At 50.4% G+C, this 26,430-nt stretch overlaps 1 protein-coding gene across 20 annotated transcripts in view; it reads left to right on the top strand.

Moving 5' to 3' along the window:
- Nfasc (neurofascin) overlaps nucleotides 1-26,430 on the top strand; it is a 173,911-nt gene that overhangs the window by 90,284 nt on the left and 57,197 nt on the right. For 8 of the 20 annotated variants that reach the window (XM_029538288.1, XM_029538299.1, XM_021199194.2 and 5 more), the window contains exons 3-8: nucleotides 8,218-8,398; nucleotides 13,522-13,539; nucleotides 14,315-14,420; nucleotides 16,838-17,034; nucleotides 17,351-17,473; nucleotides 19,449-19,619. In XM_029538288.1, coding sequence (XP_029394148.1) covers nucleotides 8,218-8,398; nucleotides 13,522-13,539; nucleotides 14,315-14,420; nucleotides 16,838-17,034; nucleotides 17,351-17,473; nucleotides 19,449-19,619 — 796 coding nt within the window. Of the gene's footprint in view, nucleotides 1-8,217; nucleotides 8,399-13,521; nucleotides 13,540-14,314; nucleotides 14,421-16,837; nucleotides 17,035-17,350; nucleotides 17,474-19,448; nucleotides 19,620-23,335; nucleotides 23,387-26,430 lie in introns of all 20 variants that reach the window. The other 12 variants (XM_029538300.1, XM_021199196.2, XM_021199195.2 and 9 more) reach the window with 3 other exon arrangements.

The raw sequence follows: 26,430 nt of genomic DNA, 5'->3' as shown, positions 1-26,430 counted from the left end.
TGGCTGGTGGAGGTGTTGTGTCTCAGAATCTACTTGGAGACCTTCACTCCCCCCAAGGCGTGAAGCTTATACCTCCATAAACCCCTGCAGGATCTCTCTCAAGAGGAAGGAAGCTGGCCTACCGCAGCTGTCTCAATGAAAGTCCCCAAGGACCAGCAGGTGCCAGTCAGTTCCTAAATAGTTGTGTCAGGCTCAGAACTCCACCCTGGAAGTGGGGTGGAGTGACATCACTCTTAGAAAGGACGAGGGCGAGCCCTCCCCACCCAAGATGGGAGCAGTGCTGTGAATGATGGGAAAACCTGGCTGCTGAGTGAGCACCTTGTAAGTGCCTACTGGGCCCTGTGTGTCTGGGCATCCTGCTGGTTGAATGAGATGCCACCTCCTGCCACAATGAACTCAGGGTGCAGCTAAGGAGATGGGTAGCTTGCTGAAACCAAGAACTAGCACTCGTTACAGTGAGAATATCCCAGAATGCTTTGAGAGCATATAAGATGAGGACTTCCTCCAGACTCAATGGGAAGGAGTGGCGTGGGAAACCCAAGGAAGGCTGCCTGGTGGAGGTGTTACCCAGGGACCTAAGTCTGGGTGATGAGAGTCAGGTGAGAGGGAACACTGGTTCAGGCAAATGTGGAAGACAGATTTGCGTAAGGAGAGCGTGGAACTAACAGTGACCACCCAGGACGAGGGTGAGCCGGAGAATCTATTGAACCCAGCAAGGGAGCCAGCCTCCATCGCTTGCACGTGGCAGGTCCCAGGATAGGGCTTCATTGGGGAGAAAGCAAGGCTCTGAGTGTGTGGAAATTCTGGAGGATTCCTGACAGCCGGGCATCTTAGCTGACTGAGGAACACGCACAGCTATGCTTGGGCCTGAGGGGGAGGCAGAGGTTTGAAAGGGGAAACTGAGGTCTCCGGCTATGTTGCTCACTTTTCCATCCTTGTGACACACACCACTGTCACCAGAGCTCCCCAGTATAGCACAAATCACACTTGGCATTGTGTATTTCTTGGGTCTGAAAAACTTGCACTGATGTGAGCCCACAGTCCACAAGAAGGTATGCTACGGAGTTGTGTCTCCTGCCTCCCGCACCCTCTTTTCTTACTAACTCCGTATCCTGCTTTTTCAGAATGCCAAACAGTTGGGCTCATTCTCTTTGTGATGTCCATTTAAGCACCTTCTCCATCCTTTTGTGGCTTCAGAGCTCACTTCTGTTCATCAATGAACATCACTCTTATGTGTATCACAGTCGGTTGATGCATTTGCCTCTGGGAGGGCACCCCACACTTCTGCACCTTCTCAATACGCTTCTGAGCTTAAGCCTCCCAGTCACTTCATTTTGGTCATTTCCAATCCACTTTCCGTTATCACTTGGAAAGGTGGAGTCCATGAGTGTGGGTCAGCCTTGTTCCCTAGCTTAGTGACCGATCAGTGAGGCTGCAGCATGAGTGACTGCCTGCTGTCTGCTGCCTGCTGCCTGCAAGTTGGTGACAGCTACCGCTCAGGGGAACAGAGCCACCAGCTGAGCCATATCTCCGGGCTGCCTGTCTTTGTCAATTCTGACATATTGTGACCACTGTCACAGCCTGCCTGAGACTGGGCTGGCGGGGGGGGGGGTGCTCCTGAAGACGACAGCTTGAAGAAAGGAGCTGCGGGCACCTATTCCATCTGCCGGGGACAGCTTGTAGAATCAACACCGGGGGCCTTCAGTGGGGGTGGGGGGGAACCAGGGCCCAGAAAAACAAAGGGGAGAAATAGAAAAGCAAGCCATGACAATGAGTGGGTAGTTCTCGTAACTACCCACCCGCTGTGGATAGTTACGCAGGCTGCCAGAATGTGTGCGCCCTTCATTGGGAGGGGAAATCCTGATCCATGGCCACAGCTTGTGTGACGCTTTTGCTGTGTGCCCCGCCCGTGCTGTGTGACTCCTGAAGGAAGTGTGTCAGGGATAGGGGCTGGGATTATCTCCATATTCCAGAAGAGAAGAGCAAAGGAGGCTCTGAGGCTGGGGACCTCCACCTTGTGGGTGGGGTGGCATTAAAGCAGGCAGTCTGAGTGCCTGACTAGTGCCCTTGAACTGAACCAAGAGCCACCATGCCGGCATCCTTCCTGGCAGGATACCAGGACCAAATTCACATGTGCCCATCTGAGACATTTTGAGTCTCTTGGGAGGCCCACAGATGTACAGGCAGGTCACGTGGACTGTTCCGGAACAAGATCTAAGACCTGATTTGGCCCCTCCCCGGAAGTTCAAGTTCAGAAGTTTGCAAGTTCCAATGGTACCTAGTCATTCTTCTCAGGCTGTTTTTTGTTGTTGTTGTTGTTGTTGTTGTTGTTTGTTTGTTTGTTTTTTCATGGATGCTGTGTGGGGGCTGTGGTTGATGCGTGGCTTCTCCTGCAACTTATGAAAGTACTTCTCTGAAGCTTCCTGCTACTTAGTCCTGGTTTTACCTCTGTGAAGTTAAATAATAACATTTTGCCCCTTCTTCCAACATTCAGAGATGCCGGTGGCCAGTGGCTGCTCTTCAGCCTCCTCCTGCCTTGGTCCTTCACTTGCTTTGTAGGGAATAAGGTTTTTCTCATCCCACCAAGGGGCTCTTACCAGAGCCCACACCACCCCCATCATCTCCCTTGGGCATTAACCCCTTGTGATGGTTACTGTTTCTCATCAACTGGACATAACCTAGAATAGCCCGGGAAGCATCGAAATGACAAATCGTCTAGAATTGGTTGGCCATGGGGCATGTCTGGGGGTGGGGGATTGTCTTGATTACTTATGTAGGTGGGAAGACCTAGCCACTGCGGGTGGTATCTTCCCTGGACAGGGCATCGTGAATTGTTCTTGACTACAGATGTGACTAGTTCCTTCAAGTTCCTGCTGGTGAAGAACTATAATCTAGAACTGTGGGCTACAATAAACCCTTTCTTCCCTAGGGAATAAACCCTTCCTTTTGTCAGGGTGTTTATCACAGCAACAGGAAACAAAATGAACACACACCCCTTGTGTTAACAGAAAGGCCTGAAAAAGGATTAAGCCATGCTGTGATGTGATAGCCGTGCCCCTGTGGTCGAACTTCAAGCAGGCAGTCTTTAGAGATGTAGACATAATTGCCTGCCCCCTTTGCCCTCCTTCCCCCTTTCTCCCTGGTTATCAGACTGGGAAACTGTAGGCCTTGTGATGTGCGGACCCTGGCAGCCCCTCTGCCTTCTGGGCATGGGGTCTTCCATGCTCAGTGCCAGAGCTCTAGGCCCCGCCCCCACTCAGATGGAAATCCCCTCACAGTGTGTGGGGAGGGTTGCACACCGTGTACCTGCCTTCTGCACTCAGGGCTGCTGTGTCTCCACTCCCAGTCATCTGCCTTCTTCTGCCCCCTCTTCATCTCTGTGAGAATGTTCTGGAGACTAATATTATACCTTTCTCTTATTGGTATCAAATTTATCTAAATCATTTTAAATTCACAATTTAGTGACATTCACAACGTGTGCATGAACTGCCACTTGTCTAGTTTCAAACCGTCTTCATCTTTCCAGAGGACGCCCATGCCACTAGCTGTCACTCCCTGGGCCTCCCCCAGGGTCTGGCTGCCACCAGTGGTGTTCTGTCTCTGCAATTACTGATTCTGACTATTTATATGAAATCTATACATGGGGCCATTTGTATGTGACAGTGTGGGCTCTTTCACTGAATGTGTTTGGGAAATCATTCTACATTCTGGCATACGTCAGGATTTCATTCTTTTCTGTGGCTGGATACTATCATGGTATGCATGAACCAAAATCCTGTTCTCCATCTGCCCACAGAGGGATGTCTGAGCTATCTCCACTGCTCAGCCATTGTAAGTGATATAAACTGTGCCCGTGCACTTGTTTGGGAACCTGATTTAAATCCTTGGGGCATATACCTCGGAGTAAAATGAAAGGGTTAAGGACAGTTCTCTGTTTTAGTTTTGGAAAAACTGCCAACTCTATACTATCTTTAAAAATAGCATCTTCGGGGCTGGAGAGATGGCTCAGCGGTTAAGACTGATCTTCCGAAGGTCCTGAGTTCAATTCCCAGCAACCACATGGTGACTCACAACCATCTGTAAATAGATCCAGTGCCCTCTTCTGGAGTGTCTGAAGACAGCTACAGTGTACTTACATATAATAAATAAATCTTTAAAATAATAGCATCTTCACTTTGAGACATTTATGTGTAACAAAGACAAGGAAACTGGGTAGAAAAGTCTGGTCTGGGTGGCAGGACACCTTGCACCAACCGGCTGGGTGATCCTAAGCAAGTCACTTGCTCTCCTCTGCTCTCGATTGTGAGGAGATTGGTTAAAATCAAATAGCTCTTATAGCATTAAGTAACCTTTGAGCTTTCTTCTCAAGAACGAAGGAGGAAGGATTTATCAGACAGTGGGATGCGGTTGATGCCTTCATGTCCTTTATCTGCTATGCTGTTAAATTGTGAATTTCAAACATCCCCAACAGCTGGGCTTTTTCCTGCCAATGTGTTTCTGGTTAATGAATAACTTCTGGCTTCCTGGCTCCATCAGGATTCCCAGATGAATACCCCTGCCTTTCCCGTCACTTCTACTTCTTGGCAGGTCCTGAGCCAAACATGGTGGTCAGGGAGCCCAAACTGAGCCCTGCCGTGCCTTCCCTGAAGGAAGCCCGTGCCTTTCCTGGTGTAAGCTCTATCCATGCTGAGGCTTGAGCTAGAGAGTTGGGCCGATTTCTGTAGTTGAAGCATCTGAAGTGGAAACTTAACGGTTCTCTGGAAAGTTGGTTAAATGGTTTTTTGCTGGAGTAAACTCATGAAGGAGCGTTTAGCTGAAGCAGACACAGGAGAGAGGATGTTCAAGCACATGAGAGGACACTTGATAAAGGACTCTTGGCTAACGACACACATGGATTGGTCCATCTTACTTTGTGTAGTTGAGCTGCATTTGTCAGGACGCCATAGAGAAGAGCACCAAAAAACTTATGGTGGTGTGCTGCAATTTCTTGCCGCTTCTGTGGACTCGGGTGGATTGGCAGAGTGATGTTAGCGGAGACAGATGAATGTGCTGAGGCAAGACCGGCGGAGGACACGTGATGTTTGGAGGGTGTGACTAGGACTCAGTGACGATGCAGGAGGCTGAGCTAGGCTTGCTCACGGAGCTAGCTGTGCAGTGCTTTCGGGTCTTGCATCTTCCCTAGCAGAGCCGAGAACTTCTGCTGTTCCTCCTGGTCCCTCCTGCTGACTGGTGCTGAGGCCTCGGCCTGGCTGTCTGTGCTAGGTAGCGCCACTGCTGCTGACTCCTGTTTGCTATCCTGACTCTGCTGGACTGGGTTGCTGGTGTACCCGTGAAGTGTTTACAATTGGATCGAGCTGCCGCTGCTAGCCTGTGAACTGAACTGCCGATTTCCAGACAATACAGACAGGAGTTGCTTCAAAGAACCTTTCTAATCAGGTCCACTCCCCACCCCTACCTCGCATCCTTTCTTTCCCACTACTTCTGGTGGGTGGTAGGCTAAAGGGAAGTTAAAGCCTTTAAGAACCATCATTAAAAATAGGTTTTGAAAAAAATCAAGCATCAGTGGCCTCTCTGGAGGGCAGTGTGAGGGCCATCTTGGTGACTTGACCCGTGTGATGCCTCCTAGCCAAAGGGCCCATCCTTGGAACATTTCTCAGCTCTCGTCTTCTTCCAGCCGTTCACTTCCTGGCAGTGTCTGACTGATAGGGAAGGAGTTTTTTTCCCATCTTAGTTACTCACCAGCTTCTGTTTCCTTATGCCACCTGGTGGTTTTCTAGAGAAACAGATTCACACACACACACACACACACACACACACACACACACACACACACAGCCCCTCAACCCCTGACCCCTCAGACTCAGGGATCTTCACAGAAGAGGGAATGGAAAGACTGTAAGAGCCAGAAGTGACAGATAACTCATGGTAACTGTTTTCTGGACCCAGCAGAGCAGTTGCAAGCATGAATGCACAGTGGTGGTGAACAACATGCACAAGACCTGTGCACACCAGACCTGTGCAAGCTCCAGCCAGACAAAATCCCAGCATGGAGTGGAGAAGGTCGGCACGAAGTCCACCACTAGCTGAGGAGCTGTTGGCGTTTAACAGCTGCTGGGAGTCAGTTTTCTCTAACCATGTGACCCCTAGTGAAGAGAGGGTGGTCCCACTCCCCGTAGTAGCTAGGCAACACAAACTGGACTGGATGGGATTTAAATAAAGAAGATGAAAACTCAAACTTGGGTAGGTAAGGAGGGGAAGGGAGAGGAGGTGATATGGGAGGAGAGGAGGCTTGGGGGAGAGGATGAATGTATTCAAAATATATTTTATGAAAGTCTCAAAGAATTAATAAAATAGTTTTTAAAACAATACCATCTAAGTAGCTTATTTCATTTATTTTGCTCACTCATTCATTTTCTTACCATCCTCATATCCGTCCATCACACATTCTGAGGGGCTACTATGTCTTTGGTACTGTGGTAAATTCCTGAGGCTGGATAATAAACGAACTTTCCCATGTGTGGAGCCGTCACATGACTTTTGGGGACTGAATGCAAAGCAAAGGATGCCATCGTGGGAGTGGAAATGGGGATTCAGAACAGATAAGTAACTCTTGGCAGATCCTAACGGAAGAGGCCAAGATCACAGGCTGTCCTGCACAGATGTCAGTCTTTCCTAGGTCAGTGGTCATGACATCCTGCACTAGAGGAGGCCCTGGAGGAGCAGCGTGCTGACTGAGAAAGGTCAGATAGGCAGATAGGCATGTGCTTGGCTGCTTCAAGCCAGTAAAGGAGGTTAGTTAGAACTTGGAGACAAGAGTGAGAGGTGTCTAGGAATGGGCGTGCTTGCGTTTGCACTTTAGAAATAATTCTGGGGGGCTGGTGAGATGGCTCAGTGGTTAAGAGCACCGACTGCTCTTCCGAAGGTCCTGAGTTCAAATCCCAGCAACCACATGGTGGCTCACAACCATTCATAATGAGATCTGATGCCCTCTTCTGGTGCATCTGAAGACAGCTACAGTGTACTTACATATAATGAATAAATAAATCTGAAAGAAAGAAAGAAAGAAAGAAAGAAAGAAAGAAAGAAAGAAAGAAAGAAAGAAAGAAAGAAAGAAAGAAAGAAAGAAAGAAAGAAAGAACAATTCTGGTCATAGATGGAGAATGACCGGGGCAGTGGGCGTTGGGGGGTTGGGGGCGGAGATAGGAGCAGCAGAGCTATTTAGGAAGCTGTTGCAGCTGCTCTAGCCTGGAACACTGGTGGTCAAAAATCAAGGTGTGCTTAGGAAAGGAGGTAGGTGGATAGATGTCCCCCCCCCCCCAACACACATGGTGGTGGAGGTGGTGGTGGTGGTAGTGTTGGTTGCTGACATGAGAGTGAGCCAGAATCCTTCACTCTGACGCAGGGAGGTGGTGACTGGTGATGTTTCCTGCTTCAGGACCCCACAGTCGATGGCTTTGTGTCCGAGGAGCTCTTGCCTGGGCTCTGTTCTCTACCTACTTAGGATGAATGGGTGGGTGTGCGCAGTTGACATTGGGCTTCAGGTGCCAGCCAGATAAAGCAGGGGTAGAATTGTGTGTCCAGCTGATACAGATGTTCACTGAGGGAAGCTGGGGGGATTCTGGAGATGTAACTTGCTGCCTTGCCCTTTGGCTTGGCCCCGTGGTGCTAGAGCTTCGGGCAGTCTCAGAGCGCTGACTTCGCCTTGGACAGTCAGTCCCTCCCCCACTTCTACATGGTACCAAAGAATATCACTGAGGTCTTATTTTTGTGTCCTTACCCAAACACATCTGCACACTCAGTAGATGGTCCAGGGAGGCTTTGAGCTTGGTTCGTTTCTTCCAGGCATCTAGGCCAGTATGTCTTTTCACGAGTGCTCTATGCAGGGCTGTTTTTCTAACATAGTGGGTCTCAATCACTGGGTGGATTTGGCTTCTTGGGACAAGCAACAATGTCCAGACCTATTTTTGATTGGCAGCAGGGCTGCCTGAGCCCTCCTGACATTGGATGGGTAGAGACCAGAAATGCCTCCAACACTACAATATACAGGGCAGTTCCCATGCCACGGACTGTTGGGTTCCAAGGTCAAAAACTCTGGTCTAGGGGATTCCCTGCTCTGAGGTCAAGAGACCCGATGAGTCTTTTGAGAGCCTGGGGGCGAGTAGAACAGAATGTAAGATCAAGAGAAACTAACTTGCTGTCTTTTTTTTCTTTCCCCAGCTGAGCACTGTCTGGAAAGCCCACATAGAGCGGCACAAGGCATCGGGAGCCTGTGGGCTGGGCAGCGGGGAGCAGGGCCTGGTGCTGAGGATGGCCAGGCAGCAGGCACCACCCTGGGTCCACATAGCCCTCATCCTCTTCCTCCTCAGCCTTGGAGGGGCCATTGAGATTCCGATGGACCGTGAGTTCTGTGCCCTCTCTTCCCGTTTTACTCCTGATATTAGAGGAATAGATGTTGGGGAGAGAGGCCAGGGAGGTGAATGGGGGAGAGAGTAACAAATTCCAGACTTCAGAGCTGGATTTTTCTCTAAAGACTTGATGTAGACTTCTGCTGGGTATGAGCCTCTTCTTGGGACTGTGGATAACCTTGTGTCTGTGTTGCCTGGAACCTGCTGAGTGGAACCAAGGATAACCCAGTTTGGGATTCTGAGAGCCACCTGGAGTGGTTCCCTCTACTCCCACCCGCACAGCCATGGCCTTGGCGTACCCTTTCTAAAGGCAGCTTCCAGGACCACATGGGGCAGGCTGTCCTTATCAGTCTCTCTAACTCAATACACCAGAGTTAATGCCTAGTTGTGGTTGGAGTAATAAGGAAGATGGTGAATAGCCTGGTAGAGGATTAGGAAAGGCATTATATTTGTAAAAGACCCAGCCAAATGAGACGTTAAACCATATTATGTTACCATAGGAGAGCCGGACACAGGTTCTTTCTGTTCCAGTATTCCCTGGGTACTGTATATAAAAAGGAGGGGATTCATTTCTGCTCCTGGTGGTGTAGCCCTGTCTGAACCTGGCCTGCTGAGCTAATTAATGTCTGGATCTCTATCTATTGACTCTATTGCTGTATTCACTGATGGCTGTTGATAGGCGCCTTGTTCCTTGGCCCTGATTGGAAGCATGTGCCCCATTGCCACAGTTTTGACCCTTGCTGCGGATGTCTTTCTTAGCATCCTCAAACTAATGTACAGGAATGGCACCTCGGCCTCAAGGAGTTCATGGAACCCATGTGACCCCGAGACAGACTTGGGCACTCTCCAGCTAACAGATGACCAAAGGAGGTGGGAGGTAAAGGTGGCCTCCAAGAAGGCCCCACATAGCTCAAAGCCAGACCCCTCCCACCCCAGTAACAGCTATCCAAGAGGAGTCTACACTTCCAGGGGACAGAGACCAGTAATGACTATAAACTGATCCCAGAAGCAAGCTGGGCAAGACGGCTGCTGCCTGAGCGTGTGTATACACGGAAAGAGGAGGAGGAGAGGAGAGCTGTGAGACGGGCGTTCCCATGGTGACCGTCTGTGGTTGGCTCAAGGAGAGTTCTCATTAACAGCCAGGCAGACAATCTAATAAGTATCGTGATAAGGGCGTGTCCCCGGAGAGGCGTGTGCAGAGGAAATTGGGTTATCGGGAATATGGTGAGGGCTCATTTCTCTTCTGCTGCTTCTCACTCACCTGCCGTTGGATGCCCGGGGCTGGTGGGGGAGAGGCACTTGCAGAGCGCACACAGAAACAAATGGAATAGACTTCTACATTGAAAATACAGATTTGGGACTGGTGAGATGGCTCAGTGGGTAAGAGCACCTGACTGCTCTTCCGAAGGTCCGGAGTTCAAATCCCCGCAACCACATGGTGGCTCACAACCACCCATAACAAGATCTGACTCCCTTTTCTGGAGTGTCTGAAGATAGCTTAGTGTACTTATAAAATATAATAAATAAATAAATCTTTAAAAAAAAAAGAAAATACAGATTTCCAAGCTCTACTGGAGATGGAGATACAACAGGAAGCCCACGTACTGCCTGAGGCAGAAGGCTGAGGGCCCTGACCTCCTCACCACACACTCCTCATCCCAGGTCAGGAAGACCCATCCTTTTACGTTGTATACGCACACAGTCCAGGCCCTTCCTTGCCTGGGTCTCACCTCTCACAGTGATAAAGTCAGAATGGAGTCTGCATCTCTTGACTCTGCTATGGCACGCTGATCTTGTTTCCTTTTAGTCTTTGGACCTCAGTGGAACTGCAGCTGCCCTAGACCAGACAGGGACCTCTGAGTTCTGCTGAGCTCACCGCTTGCGGTTCTTACGGTGAGTCTGGATGCAGCCGCCATCCTTAGCTGGCAGGTTAGGAAGTGGGAAAGAGGCAGAGCCAGCACCTGGCAGTAGCTCCTCCCTGAGAGGAATCTCTCTCCACGTGGCTGTAGTTGGTCTGGGCTGTCGGGATGGAGACCCCATAGAACACTGCACCTCCCTACTTGCTGCAGACAATCTCAATGACTCTTCTGCAGAACTGAACTCAAAATGACACAGCCAGGGCAAGGACTTCCTTGGCAGGTCTCTCCTCAGACTTAGCCATAACCCCTTCCACGTTCTCTGAGCTTACCTCCCGTCTGGGATTGGGACAAGTCAGGTGTTTCTAATGTACCCCCTTTGTTGGTAGGGTGAGACTGAGGCTATTGGGCTGGAGACTGGCTTGCCAGGTAGCTCCCTCATTTGCCCCTTCAGGGCATTCTCTGTGCTTCTGGAGCAGGGACACTGCTTCCATGCCGGGGCTTGGCACAGCAGCTTTCTGGAGCAACATCCTGGGAAGCTACACAATCCCTTATTGAAGTGCCCAGCCTCTGGCTCCAACTGCCTTGCCAGCAAAGTCACACGCCATCCCCCTTCCATTAGCCCGGAGGAGAACAGCATGACCTTTGAAGAAAAAGTAATGGGTCACCTCATCAGCCAGCGTGGCTTTGCCAAAAAGTGAGTTTCCTGGGAGCTTGAGTATACTTTTTTCTCCCTTCCACTCAAGGGGATTCAGCATCTCCTCCCAGGACGGAGGCCAGAAATCAACTACCAGAGCCCAGGAAGAAAGGGCATGAGGCAGAGCCCTGGGGTCAGGGCAGACACAGGCTCACCCCAACAGAGACGGAGCAGACTCTCTTCTCCTTCTTGGAAACCAGAAGAACAAATTCATTCTCCACCTGCCGTGGCCAGACAGCAAGCTCTGTGAAAGGAAAGAGCAGCATGCAGCGGGGTGACAGAGAGAAACACTGTTGTCCTTGTCCTCAGACAGGCTGTCACCGGCACCACCACAACTTGTCTTCTGGCTTGATTCTGTCCCAGCAATAAATCTCTTGGGAGCACAGTGGTGACTGAGATGTCATTGTCCCATTAGGCACGCAGATGCTGAGGAGGCCCTTAGTCAGGTAGGCAGGCAGCACGAGCTGGGGACAGCAATCAGCCAGTTCTTATCTGATTTGGGAACCTCCTCTCAAGGAAGTACCTGCATTCTCTCGTATCCACACCGCCAGGGACCACAGCATCACAAGGCCTGCACCCAGTTAACTCACTTCTGAGCTCTGCAACGACCTCTGGGGAAACTAGTACCCAGCTGTCTCGAAGCCAGCGTCCACAGGACTGGAGCCATGTGATCACCCCTCCTTGAATTCAAGATGTTCTGGAAGGGGACCAGAGCTTGAGAATGGGGTACACGAGAACCAAGAGGCATCACTGCATCCTGAAATGAAGCCAGAGCCCAGCTGGTAGTTAAAAGGAATGTGCTTAAGTGCCAGTCCTGCCTGTCTGGAGACTGGCCCCCTCTCCCGTGTCCCCTCCTGTGCCAGCTGCACCGGCTTTCAGTCTATTTTAGAATATCTGTTCTTGGCAGGAAAACCACCTGCAGGTGAAGTGAAGGTGCCAAAGCAGGGAGCACTGCAGAGCCTGTGTTCAGAGTGGGAGCACTGCAGAGCCTGTGTTCAGAGTGGGAGCACTGCAGAGCCTGTGTTCAGACTGGGAACACTTTCAGAGCCTGTGTTCAGAATGGGAGCACTGCAGAGTCTGTGTTCAGAGTAGGAGCACTGAAGATTCTGTGTTCAGAGCCTTGTTGGCTTTCCTTTAGGGTTCTTTATTCCTTTGTTTCCAGCCCGAGCAGACCTGGACAGGTGAAGAGCAGAATGTCCCTTCATTACTCTGAGGGCCACACCACGTAGCCCATGAAACCTTTTTAAAAGCCATTTCCTTTGCTGGCAGCCTGCACAGTGGCCTGCTCATTCCTGCCATGATTCCCCCTTATTCAAGTCTTTCTCTCTTCTCCTATGACTCTCTTGGGCCTAGGTGAGCCCTGGCTCCCCGCAGGCTGCCCTTCCTGAGCCCGCACCTCCTCCTCCAATTCTCTGCACTCTGGTGGGAAGGCATCCAGCTCACCAGGACTCTGCTTTAAAGCATGCTACTTCCTGCTCTCCACAACAGCACTCCCTCTGAAAAGGGCAGCCCATGGTCCCCATGCACCAGAGTGACATGAGGGTGTCATGGAGCTCCCACCTGGCATCGTAAGGAAAGACACTGAAGAGTCCTAGACACATGTTTTTGTCTTTTCTCCCCATCTGTTTGATCCAAGGCTTGCTTCCCACATCTAAAACCTTGGTACTAACAGCTTGGTTCGTGGTTCTCAGCACCACCTAGGCATTTGTCAGAAATGTAGGACTTAACGTGGATGCAATGGCACTTGCCTGATGTTGGTAAAGCCCTGGTTTCATCCCCTGCATGGACAGGAACAAGATAGAATCCAGGCACTACAGTAGGCCTTCTGAGGCAGAGCCTCAGCTGAGGGTGATTCATCTGCTAGTTAAAGCGCGAGAAGTGAGAACGCACCTGTCCAGGGTTCGTGGGATCAGACGGGGCTGGTAAGGCTATGTACAGCCTACCTCTTTGTCCTGCTTGTGAGAGACACAAGAGGGAACAGTGGACTCGGCTCCGTACCTGCATTCCGTCATTCATACCCGCATTCCGTCATTCAGAAACAGGATTTCTGTAGAATATGCTTTCGTGCAAGAGAGAAGCAGTGTGGTGAGGGAGTGAGATGCGGGGCCCTCAGAGCTTCTACACTTTGGGCCTTTGTCCCATAGAAGTGGTTCAAGTCCCCAGCACCTCCATGCTGACCCTACGCACCAACGCTCTCCCATCCCTCAATGGGGTGAGATGCCCAGAAGCACCTGAAGAGTCTCTTTCAGGCAACGTTGTCATTTGGGGACATTTTGACTTGCCTGGTAACATCTCCTTTTGGTTACTGGTCCTGACCCGCTATGTGGATACAGTACCTTTTCCACAAAATATTTGTTTGCTATGTCTGTTCTGCCTTGCCTGGCTCTTCTGCCAGGCTCTGCATCTGGGAGAAACCCCCATGCCCAGTGCTGTCCCTGTGTTGCCCCACCCCAGCCTTGCATGCTAGGGCAAGAGGACACCCGAGAGACAGCTGCTCAATTGTGTGCAATAACATTGTTCTCCTTCTCTCCCCCTCCCAATGCTAACCCACTGGAACTAACAGCAAGCATTCAGAATGAGCGTAAGTGCCTGGTGTGCCTCTGTGCCCTTGAGCCTCTGGGAGGTGGGAGGTGGGGCAAAGGCCGGGGAAAAGGCTGGGCTTGAGGTCAGTGGCCTCTTCACTGCCTGCTAGTGCTGATCCAGCCTAGAGCCCTACAGTGAGTCCTTTACCAATGGAAGAGAACTTCCCCAGGAAAGGGGAGCAGGCAGGTGGTCAGAAGAAGGTCTCCAGTTGGCAGCTGGGATTCTCCTTGGCCACTGCAGCTCCTTCATCTGCTGGTGACTGGAACTGCACCCCTGGGCAGAACACCAGGTTGTCAGTACACAGAGAAGCCCTTGGGAAACTCTAAGGGACTGAAGCCTCTTTTGGCTCTCGCCTGGACAGTCTGGCCATCTGTTGAGATTCATGGCTCAGAACCATCGCAGCCCTAAGTTCTACCATCATAGCTGGTTTTATTCCTGTATCCATCCAGCACACATTTAGCAGGAACCGTTGTGCCCTGGGCAGTGTGCTGGGCCCTGGGATGTGAGCTTGGGTAAAAGAAAGCCAGGTTTTCACTTGCTTAGAGGGATGCTGGAGCTCTGTAAAGGGGTTCCTGTGCTCAGACTCTGACATCCATCCCTGTCCTAAAAGCCTGTTTAAGACATTGCATTTTTAGAATAGGGCACTTCTCATGCTTGCTGGCTCGCCCACTTGCCCAGGTGGCACCTGACGCTCTTGACTTTAGCTACTCCCGAAGCCAAGGTCAGGGTAGGTCTCCACAGTTCTGACCCTTGCCACGTGGGTTCCATTGCAGTGACCCAACCGCCAACTATCACCAAGCAGTCCGTGAAGGACCACATCGTGGACCCTCGAGATAACATCCTGATTGAATGTGAAGCTAAAGGCAACCCCGCCCCCAGGTGAGTGGAGGGGGAGGGGCCTGGAAAGCCATCATTGAAAAGAGTCACTTACCCCATCTTGATCTGAAGGCATGCAGCTGAAGAGTTCAGCCCAGGGCTGGAGGGATGGCTCAGTGGTTGGGGGTGAGCACTCTGCTTGGAGAGGACCTGAGTTCAATTCCAAGCAACGCTCTCAGGAGGTTCACAGGCACCTGCAGCTCTAGCTCCAGAAGGATCTGCTCCATCTGGCCTCCAGGGTCACATGTATCCCCCCCCACACACACACACACATAAGTAGATGCACAACAACTCTTTTTTTTTTTTTTTAAGATTTATTTATTTATTATATGTAAGTACACTGTAGCTGTCTTCAGACACTCCAGAAGAGGGAGTCAGATCTTGTTAAGGATGGTTGTGAGCCACCATGTGGTTGCTGGGATTTGAACTCTGCACCTTTGGAAGAGCAGCCGGGTGCTCTTACTAACACTGAGCCATCTCACCAGCCCCTGCACAACAACTCTTTATCAAAGTGTTTGGTTCATCCATCCAAAGAATATGCCTTGACACCCCCCAGGTCCCATACAGGAGGGCTCGCTTTTGATTAGCGGGTGTGAAGTGGCCAGTGTGGCTCAAAACAGCTGAGCTGAGGCTGCTGTCACTGTGTGGTCAATGAGAAAGCTGCTTCAAAGTTCTGAGCCTCTATTTCCACCTCCGGAGGGGAACAAGCAAACAAACAAACAAACAAACCACAGAATTGCCTTTCTATTTATGGTGTTTTTACCACTTTCAGCAAATTGGGAAATTTATCTCATAAGGAAACCAGGTTCAAAGGTGTTAAATGGCTTGATTCTGTTGCAGTGAGACCCTGGAATCTTAGTGTGTACCCCAGGCTAGCCTGAAACTCATCATTCACCTGCCTCAGTCTCCCCTCCTAAGTAGTAGGGTTTCAGGTATGTGCCGCTGGACCCAGCTAGATGTTATTTTCTGACTGTTCTGGGTGACCACCATCCACCCCATGTTCAGGTTATGGGAAGTCCCTATTCCTAGCTAACTCGAGGCTTTTATTCTGAGCTTGTCTTTTTGCTTGTCTCAAAGAAGTCAGTAGACAGGAAGGAGAAGCCTGTCCTATCCAGACTGGCCTGTGCTGCTACATGGTCTTATTCAGTTGCTCCTCTTCCTCTGGCAGAGCCAGTGTCTTCCTGAGAGGAGGGGGAGATTTTAAATGCCAACACCGCCATTAAATGCCTACACCGCCAGTCACCAGCTTGACTGAACCAGGAGTAGAACAGGGTTTGGTAAGACCCACTCCTTGTCTACCAAAGCTGGCTCTCTTTCTGCCAAATGATACATCGTAGCAAAGTGAAGATGTTAAATCATATGTTATGGTCTCAGAGTAGGAGAGTGTCTTAGACAGTGCAGTGGGGGGGGGGGGTTGCCCTGGCCCTGGGTTCGTGGGAGGCAGTCAAGCCAAGGATGATAAGCTGAGAACAAGATTGGTCTTTTCCACGTGGATTCTCTGAGGGGGACAAGGATTCTGAGTGTCCACCACGGTTCCTGCGTCTTATTGTGTTTCTACCATGTCAGCACAGGGAGCCAAGAATGTGTGCTGCTGGCTTCAGTGACAAGCTGAGGGACATGATGATGATGATGATGATGATGATGATGATGATGTTGATGACGATGATGATAATGATGCCGCCTTCTCTTCCTTTCCCTCCTCTTCCTCCTCTTTCCTTCCTCTTCATCTTTCCCTCCTCCTCTCCCTCCCTTCTTTTCCTCTCCTCCTCCTCCTCCACCTCCTCCTCCTCCTCTGAAGAGTGGAACTTAGATGCTTGCACATACCAGGCAGGAGGACCCTTCCCTAGGCCGGTAGTAGCCTTTTAGGCTCTTTACAGCCCTATTTCCTTAGCCTGCCAGTTCAGTCTAAGCTACCCTTCAGTTGGTCCCATGCTGCTGTTCCAGAGTTTTCATGAAGCTCTTGTCAAACAAGGAACAGGGCAGCCTGTGCCAATGATGTTTGGCTTCAGGGAAAATTCTGCTGTTAAGGCATGGCAGAGCAGATGTGGCAACCTTGCATTCCTAGGAAGAGATTAGGAATGTCACAAGGTAAAGAAAGTCACTAACGCTGGGTTTGACTGGTTTGTTTAAGAAACCACTGACTACCCCTGAGTTCTGTGCTCACAGAACAGAACCTACCAGAGAAGCTGAGTGCCTGCAACTGTAGTCAGCCTTAGCTAGTGATAGCGCTCATAGTATGCGTGGTCCCAGTAGACCTGACCTGGGCCTTTGCATTCTCCCAAGCGTATCAGGTGGCTCTGCCCAGCCAGGACTGGATCCATTGGCATGGAGGTGGAGTAGAAGTCTGCCATTGAGTGGGGACTAGAAACCGACCCATTCCAGCCCTTACTTATGGTTGGCCTGGCCCCTGTCATCCACAGTTTTCATTGGACTCGCAACAGCAGATTCTTCAACATTGCCAAGGACCCACGAGTGTCTATGAGGAGGAGATCTGGGACCTTGGTGATCGACTTCCGCAGTGGTGGGCGGCCTGAGGAATACGAAGGGGAGTACCAGTGCTTTGCCCGGAACAAATTTGGCACTGCGCTTAGCAACCGCATCCGCCTGCAGGTGTCCAGTGAGTTCCAGGGACAGGGCTGCTGCTGGCTCCCTGGTGGGTGGGAGGCATGCAAGAGGCCCTGCCCTCCATGGGTCTCTCCCAGATAGGAAACTTCCAGACTAGTTAGTACAACCTTAACAGCTGATCTGAGCCCTGGAGGAGGGGAGGGGAGAGGGCAGCTGAAGATGAACATCCACCGTCACAGAAAGCTTCTCCCTCTTTTCAAGGGCCACTCCATATGTCTTGCCTCCCTCCATTCTCCCATTTCCCCTTGTCTTGAGCCTGCCCAGTTCTTGCTGTCAGCTACACTTCACCCTCTTCTGTTCCTTTCCAGAATCTCCCCTGTGGCCCAAGGAAAACCTAGACCCCGTCGTGGTTCAAGAGGGCGCTCCCTTGACACTGCAGTGCAACCCCCCACCCGGCCTCCCGTCCCCCGTCATCTTCTGGATGAGCAGCTGTAAGTGTGGAAGCCTGGCCTCTCTGGGCACCCAGCTCCAGAGGTGCAGTGGATGGGTTGGTCATGGGGTAGGATGGTTAATGGGTTGGTCGGGGGGTAGGATGGTTAATGGATTGGTCGGGGGGTAGGATGGTTAATATTGATTGTGAACTTGTCAGGCTCTAGGACCATCTTGGAGATGAGTCCCTGTCTGTAAGGGATTTCTAGGTAGGTTAATTGCTAGCCAAAGAGCAGCCTGCATCTCCGTTCCCTGACTGTGGATGCTATGTGACCAGCTGCCTCATATGTCTGCCATCATGGCTGACTTAGCCTGGATTCTTAAGCAAAAACCAAATAAACAACAAAATAAAACTGCATTCCTTAAGTTGCCTTGGTTTGCAGATGGCACAGCAGCATGGAAGCTCGCAGCAGGGCTCACTCTGAGTCCAGAGACCGACTTCTGAGAGGCAGATATGAATGACCACGTGACTCAGACAGCTGTGGAGAGAGGTTGATGTTACTGTGTGGTCATGAGCAGGATGGCTTCAGAGCTCTGAGAAGACTCTGTACACTGCCACAGTCCCTCTCTTCCTCCTCACACGTGTGGGGAAGGGAGGCTGGCTACCAGCTGGTCGGTTCTTACCCTCTTCTCTCACCTGTTACATTACATTTATTTCTGAGTTATATCCATGACACCCCTTTAGCGGACCTCATGGCCCTCCCCTCTGTCTGTCCTTGCTAACATCTCCCCAGTCCACAGTCTCCCTAGGCCTTAAGAACGGAATCAGGTAGCCTTGTTTGCATGTTTTTACTGGCTCCTCTCTTGCTTCAGGACAAGCCCAGACTCCTTTACCTGTGACAGTCACCTTTGTGACCTTTTGCCTCTCCAGCCCTTCCCCCTCACCTTCAGCTCCAGGAAGGTTTCACATCCTTCCTGCCTTCAGACACATTCCCCCAGCTCCCCCAGCTCCTCCAGCTCCTCCAGCTCCGCAGGACTTGGAGATTTGTCATTGTGCCTGATACAGATATGCAGACTTCAGGGTTCTCCTTGGGACCCCCTAGAAGATAAGGCCCCCTCTGCAGTTCCACCCTTCCCCTCAGTATCCACTCCTCTCCACACCACATTACAACGGCTTATCTATTGCTCTTCTCTCCTGCTGGACTGAGGGCTTGTCTTTCTTTCCCAAGCCCTGGAACATGAGACCTGGCACATAGTAGGCCCACAGCAGATCTCTGAGGAGTGGTTTGAAGAGCAGAGCACCTGTTGTGGGATATCAGTTGGTATCACTGATATGAAAAGGAAGCCGTGGGGACAGGAAGTAGACCAGCCAGGAGTATAGGTCATCCTTGGTTAGCACCAGGTCCTGAAACCTGCCGTGTTGACATCACACAGCCATATCTCTGAGGACATTCACTCTCTGCTCTGCAGTTCACTATCCCTAACCCTGGAAGGCCTCATCAAATTGACAGTGTGGACCATCAGTTGCCATACATCTGACAGTTACAATCGAAAACTGCATTTTTTTTTCTTGAGGGTAAACAAAATAAAAGTCCATATTATAACTGATGACGGCTAAATTCTGATTAACTGCAGCAAGGCCAAGTTCAGCTGTACTTAGCACACGAGTGAAAGCCCTTGTGCTCTGGCATCAGCTGGGTACTGAGGAATAAAGATGAAAGAGTATTGCTTATTGGCCGCACAGAGCTCTCTGTGGCGTGTGCGCACTCGATTCCTGACTCAAGGAACAGGCAAAGGCTTGTGTTTTCCCTCTGGCCTTGAGGCCAGTCAGGTTGTGACATGAGCAGGAACTGGAAAACTGTGGTCACAGAACCTGGGCGAAGTGAGCGTGTCCATCTGGGTTTGAATGCACCCCTGCATGCCCTCCATGCACCCTGCTGCAGCATCAGGAGGAGCTGATGTGTGGTCTCCTGAACTGCAGTGATGTGTCACCAAGAGTGCCTGCTAACCTCTTGTCACTCCTCTGTTTCCCCACAGCCATGGAGCCCATCACCCAGGACAAGCGTGTCTCCCAGGGTCATAACGGGGACCTGTACTTCTCCAACGTCATGCTGCAGGACATGCAGACCGACTACAGCTGCAACGCGCGCTTCCACTTCACCCACACAATTCAGCAGAAGAATCCCTTCACCCTCAAGGTCCTCACCAGTAAGTGGAGACTCTGCTTAGGACTGGGACCACAGGGCGCAGTCGCTAAGAGCACACATTGCCGTTGCCTTGTGCAGCATCTGAGGATGCAGAATCCTTGTGTCAAATGTAGTCCTACGCTAAGCCAGTGTTTGTACTTTGGTAGGAATTCAAAGCCATATACTGAGGTCCAGCCCTATCTTACCTCAACAGGCTTGGACTCTCTGGGGCCCTCAGCACACATTCAAAAGTTTCTGGAGTTAGAGATGACTTTAGGTGACCATCACATCAGGAATTCCTATTGTGCACTCAACTCATGTCTTTCACTTCTAGTCATTGGTTGCCTGTGTTTCCAGGAGAAAGCCAGTGCGTAAGATAGTAGGACCAGTGGACACACTGAACAAATTGTGTCTGGTTCTGTAATGTGAATTTGCTGACCCACCCAGAGGTGTTGTATCTACAAACTGCAGATTTATCTTTCACATTGTGGGGTTTAGTTTTATCCCCTTATTATTTCTGACTAATACTAAAGAAGTTAGAGTTCCCTGACCCACTACATGCCAGTGGCTCCCTACAGAGGCACACCAGGACAAGGCAGGCAGGAGCTTCAGCTAGGCAGCCCATAGCTTCTTCAGGATATTGCGTGGGTTCATTTACACCATGGACATGTAACACGGCTTGAAGAGGACCTTCTAAAGAGTCTCTAATCTGTCTGACTCATACTGTGAATGTCATTGTCGGACCTGTGCTGTAGATGGTGAGGATTGTAAGGAAGCCAGGCTAGAGGTACCACAGGTAAGAATGAGGCTGAGCCTCAGCTTCCCAAGGCCTGCTTCCAGGGGCTCATGCAGCCCTGGAGAGTCCCCTGGAGAAAAGCCTAGATACCTTGTTCAGTACTGGGAGGCCTCTTTAGTCTATGCCAGTGATGGGCAGATGCACTGTGGTGTCCACACAGCCTCATCCTTTCCTCAGGGATGCAATGCCCGTCTGTAAGGACCATCATCCTCTAGTTTGCTTCTCGTGATTTCTACCTCTTTTGTCATCATCTTCTTCTTCCTCTTCCTCCTCCTCTTCTTTCTTCTGTTTTTTTCTCTCCCTTGTTTTCTGTTCTTGCTATTCTTTCCCCCTGAACACCCTTACCCCTCCTCTGATCACCTGCCTTCTTCTCTGTGATCTGTCTTTACCAGTGGGTGTTGTCAGCCAAAACGGGACAGACAGCCCAGGGGATTGCTCAAAGCCCAGCAAGAAGCCCTGCTGGATGCTGCAGAGTCCCTGGCTCTGACTCCTGGACCCATCCCCAGGAGACTCCTGGGAAAGGAAGTTGATTTGCCTGCTGTGCCTCCTCAGTATACTTCAGGTGACTCTGCCAGATGGCTGAATGAAGGAGGACAGTGTGCTCAGCCCAGGACCTCTGAGTGGCCTCAGCCAGGACAGGGCTGGCAATGAGGACGGACCAGTAGGAGGAACAGTGCTGGCAAGAGAAGGACGATCCTGCACAGCCTTCGTGTCCACCTAGAAAGGGTGATGCTGGAAGTCAGTCTGCTGCTGCAGGGTATGAGCCAGGTGCCATGCAGTTCTGGGCAGAGCCTGGGAGCCTGTTCAGGTTAAATGACACGTAGCTATGGAACTTTCCAGAGGCATTCTTTGCTCTAGAGGAAGTCAGTGAGGGATACTTGTCTCTGCTTCACTTCAAGTGGCCTGTCCCATTGGAAACTCTCTCCTCCAAGTGACAAGAACCCTTCTTGGTAACCTGAACAGAATGCTGCCAGCTTCCTGGAGTCCTCCCAAGGGCAGCTCTGGCTGGAAACAAGTTCTGGGCAGCTGAGCCAGCCTAGAATTGGGCACAGTTTCTTAAAATAGCACAGTTGGGCTCTATTGACTTTCCTGTCTAGAAAGGGCAAGGGCTTTCTTTCCCTCCTTTAGAACCAGGTCTGAGTGGGAAGCCAAGCTGTCTGCCTGTAGTTTGCCTTTGGGGACAAAAACCAGTCTTATTACACTATTTTTATTAATTGCATCTAAGGAAGAGGTGAAAGGCATACGCATATATTAACATATCTATGTATATATCAAAATCCCAGACAACCTAAACATTATTTTCAATCTGTTTTAGAATGGAGTAAAAGCTAATCAGGTTGAGTCAGACTGACAAGGACAGACGTGCGACTTTGTCCATACTGGGACAAGCATTAACACTCTGACTTCTATAGCAGGAGACATCCTGGTTAGAGAGGAGGGTATCTCCCAAGGTGGACAGAGGAGTGAACCCTACACTTCCTGCCTGTGTTCAAATGGCATTCCTCAAGGACAGAGGCTCCCTAAATCTCTTACACATGCTCCACAACTATAGCAAGCTTGGCACGTTGCTCCTCCCCTGGAAGAGAGAAAGGCTCCGTTATACCTGGAGATAAAGCATGGGAGTGAAGGAGAAGGAGCCCCTTTTTAGCTGAGCACGCCACTGTGCCCCACCCCGAGAGGAAAAAGAGAACCTCTCCCAGGCACTGCCTCAGCCCCACTACCTGCTACCACCGACCCCTTCATTCCACTCTGGACCAGTTCCCACCTTCCAGCCCCCATCCATCCAAATTGACTTGCAGAGCAGCCAGGTCTTTCTCAACAGCCACATTATCAGAAATGATTCTGAACATGACAATCTTCCCATTGCTGGCTATAAAGCAGACTTGGGGGGGGGGGGCGCAGTTCAATGCCAGGCCCAGAAAAGAACTCTCATGCCCTCTTACAGTTGTTTGAGATGGGATTTGATCTGTCTGTCTTCAAATATGCAAATGTTCTAACACAGCCCCTGGCCTCCCCTAGGAAGTTGGACTGTGTCCTGGCTTCTCAGGCTGTCTGCTTGGCTTCCAGTCAGTCAGCAGCACGCTCCCTCCCCTGTGGGTACTGTCAGAACTTGAACCCTCAAACGGGGTGGGTAGAGAGTAAAACAGCGACTTAAAGGCAGAGGTATGTTTATGTGTCCTGTTCCAAAATGTCTTCATTGAAGACTGAAGGACCAGGGCCTTTCTTTAGTCACTTACATCGGAGTGGCAGGCAACTGATACTGCTTTTTTTGAATAAAGTTCCTGCCCTGTGTTTTCCAGAGAGCTCTGGGTCTCAGGCAGAGGACTCATCCCCTCATCTTGCTCTCCTTTAGGAACCTCCGCCAGGGTCTCCCAGCAGAGCTCTGTCAGGGTCTACAGTGATGGCCACCTGGTTGCACGCATGGTCGGACGTACGAGCACATGCGCGCACACGCACGCACGCACACCTACCCCCTGCAGTTTAGCTTGCTGCCAGGGAGGCTTTGCTATCCTCCGCGGGTTTCACTAACACTCCTTTTTCTCTAGCTGGTCTCACGCGGAGTCCTGGGGGCCTGGGGAAACGCTGGTTCAGAGCCAGCTACAAGATGCTGCAAGACACTAATTCTTACCTCATTTGTTCAAAGTATAGATGGACCAGGCAGAACTCAAGCCTAATATCTTTACTTTCGAAATAATCTCATTTTATTCTTGCTTTCTTTTGCAGGACTTAACCACTTTGTTTTCTTTGAGCTCCTTTACGTTGATGCTACCAAGTGCCAAGTGCGTCCCCTTTTTCCAGCTGTGTCGTTTTCTTTTGCAACCCCCACTGGCGCTCTCCTAAGCTGTGATGTGGCTTTGCATTTCCGTTCTCTCCCTCCTCGTGTCCGTGCCCATACCTGCTCCGTGCCTCCCTGTTTGCTCACCCTCTTTTGTTTATTGCAGACAACCCCTATAATGACTCGTCCTTAAGAAACCACCCTGACATATATAGTGGTGAGTCCGGGGAGTAACGTCTCCTGTCCTAATCCACTTTGGCTAACTTGACTGATACTGTGACATTAACTCCTGCTGGGTGGCAGAGTGGACAGCTGGCCAGGCCAGGTGCCAAAGGGAACAACCCAGGACACTGTCCACCTGGGGCAAGGTGGTCAGTGGGAGTCTGAGGTGGGCTCCCATTGAAAGGGTTTCCTCCAATGTGCAAGTCTCCGTTTGCTGAATTCTCAGAAGGTGGCTTCAAGCAAGGGAGATCTTCAGGAAGGACCCAGTGGAGACTTAAGGGTCAGTGACAGATGGATGGAAAGTGGACGTTTGCATCACTGTGTCCAAAATATCTGAGAAACGACTTGAGAGATGAGAGATTTGCATCAGCTTACAGCCCAGAGCCTTTTGGTCTACCACGGTGGGACGCAGGCACACCATCACTATTGGCAGGAGCTGGAGAGGCTGTTCACATCACAGCAGACTAGGAAGCAAAAAGCAAAGCAGGAACCGAGGGCCAGATGTTCTTCAGAGTCCCACCTCTGGCTATCCACCTTTACCAGCTAGGCCACACCTCCTGAACATTCCCACCCACCACAACCTCAGCACCATGAGCTGAGGACCAACCATGAGCCAGGGCAGGGGTACATTTCAGATTTAACTGTCACAGAGGCTATTTGAGAATAGTTGAGAGTCCACCGGCAGGAGGAGACAGGAAATCCGGTTCCTATTTGGTAGCATAAATAGCACAGCCTGCTTTTGTTGTGTTGACTCTTCAGTGTCTGGGTTTGAATTGCCTGCTTTATAGCCTCATTTTTTTTTTTCCCCCTGAGAGTACTTTGTCACAGGCAGGTCCCAAATCTCTTTGAAAGCTGGAGAGATGGCTCAGCAGTTAAGAGCACTGACTGCTCTTGCAGAGGGCCCAGGTTTAATTTCTAGCTCATATGGTTACTTGGACCCATTTGTAACCCAGTTTCATGGAATCCAACACTCTCCTCTGGCCTCTGCAGAAATCAGGCGTGCACATGGTGCACAGACATACATGCTGGCAAAATATGCATACAATAAGAGTAAATAAATCTTTAAAAAAAAAAAAAAAAAAAAGAGGTTTCTCTATAAAATGATATAAAGAATCCAGGTCCGAGTTCTCTCTCCAGGTAAGTATAAATGAAGTTGTCCAGCCATGTCCCTGACATCTGTGTCTTTTCTCTCCTCTGACAGCACATACAAGCCCAGTGCCCACCAGCCACATCTGCAAATCGTGGCACGATCACAATGAGTTATAGTTCTAATGAGCCACAGCTGTCTGCTGGGTCTGACTAATGGGAGAACCGGCTATGGGCACACCTGAGTCTCCCCTCACTGTGGCTTAAGAATGCCTCGTGTTCCTTGAGCAGCCATTAGGTTCAGCATTTGCTAGATCTGACAGAGCAGCTGGTCCCATTATCAATTATGCTTCTGAGCTGAGTTCAGGTCCCCAAGGGGATCTTTGGGAGCTCAGAGAGATAGGAATGTCTTTACTGAGGTTGCTCATATCAGCAATGAGCAGAGTCTGGAGTGGGGGATGGGCTGAGAAATGCGAGCCAGGGGAAACAGAGGTTCCAACTTGGCACCAAGCAGCAAGAACCACGCTGAGACTTACTGCCCAAGGAGGCAGCCTTTGTTGGACTCTGGGGGCTGTTTGTTTTCAAGGCAATGGAGCCAACCACCACTGTGTCGACTGGCGCTGCTGTGGAATGTGCCTTTTTCTAATTTGAACCCCAAATATCTACTGTAGGAAGTACTCTGAAATCCAGAACACATCGGAGCCCTCAGAGATCACGTGGCTCAAGTTCTTTGCTTTGTGTAAGGCAGGGAAATGTAAAGTTGTTTATCCACAGAAGATGGCTGAGTGAGTTCAACCTTATAACCCAGCTTTGCTCCAGAGGTCAGCCTTTTTTAGACAAGAACGAGAGTCACTCAGAACTGTGAAACCAACAGAGCTCACGTGGAGACAGAGCCTTGGTCCTCGGTCCCCACCAGGGTAGGGCTGGCATAGCCTGAAGCTGTGGGGAGGATGTAAAGTTAACAAAGGACAACCAAGCTGATGGATTTAGAAAGAAAGAAAAACCAAGAAAGTAAGGAACTTCTTCCTGGGTCCACAGAGCTCCAAGCCAAGGAACATCGTCAGCGACAAATGTCTAGTACATACCTCTCTTTGGCTCGAAATATGATATGCCTCTTTTCTAGAACTAGGGCCACCCTGTTCTAATGATCTGCACAGAGAGTTGACATCCTCTGGACCTGGGCCAGAAGTTGCCGCCCCTCTGATTGGCAGAGAAAGGCACTTGGGTTTCATTCCATCCAGAAAGCAGGTGTTTTACAGTATTTACCTGGAGCCACACCGCCTCCAGTCAAATCCAGTCTCCAGGACATACCACCAGGTGACATTAGGCAAGCCATTTAATGCTTCAAAACTCTGATTTAATGCTTCAAAACTCTGATTCCCTCCTTTGCCAAACAGGGGGATTACTAGCCTCAAAAATGGTTGTAAAGGTTAAAGTGGATCGTGACCCATAGCTGCTAAGCTGCAGTACACATTGACAATGTTAATATATAACCCAATGTTGGATTTAAAGAAGAAAGTTTTGTGTGGACTGGATTGTATGTAGGCCATCTGTTTCTAAATTAAGGAAGACTCAGAGACTTTGAAGACAAGCCCGAGAGAGAATGGCAGGCACACGTACAGGAGGAGAGCTACTCCACAGGGAGAGACATTAGTGTACGTCAGAGAAAGGAAAACCACCCCGTTTTCCAGCTCTGCTAAGAACTGGGTGAGGACAGAGGCTGCGACTATTGCAGGCAGGATTCAGATTAATTTTACAGAAGTTTCCTAATAGCAAGACACATCAAATGTTTCTACATCAAGACACACACACACACACACACACACACACACACACACCCCTGCCCTACTTAGGGGCCAGAAAGATGGATGGGGTGCCAGGAAGCCTGTTTCACGTGTCTCTGGTTCTCAGTTCTGAGAATGGACAGCAGCTGAGAGAACTGGATAGCGTCCA

This window comes from Mus pahari, chromosome 5, assembly GCF_900095145.1.
Source record: "Mus pahari chromosome 5, PAHARI_EIJ_v1.1, whole genome shotgun sequence".
Taxonomy (NCBI): domain Eukaryota; kingdom Metazoa; phylum Chordata; class Mammalia; order Rodentia; family Muridae; genus Mus; species Mus pahari.
The sequence above is the reverse complement of the archived record's forward strand: the minus strand, read 5'-3'. Positions and strand labels throughout refer to the sequence as shown.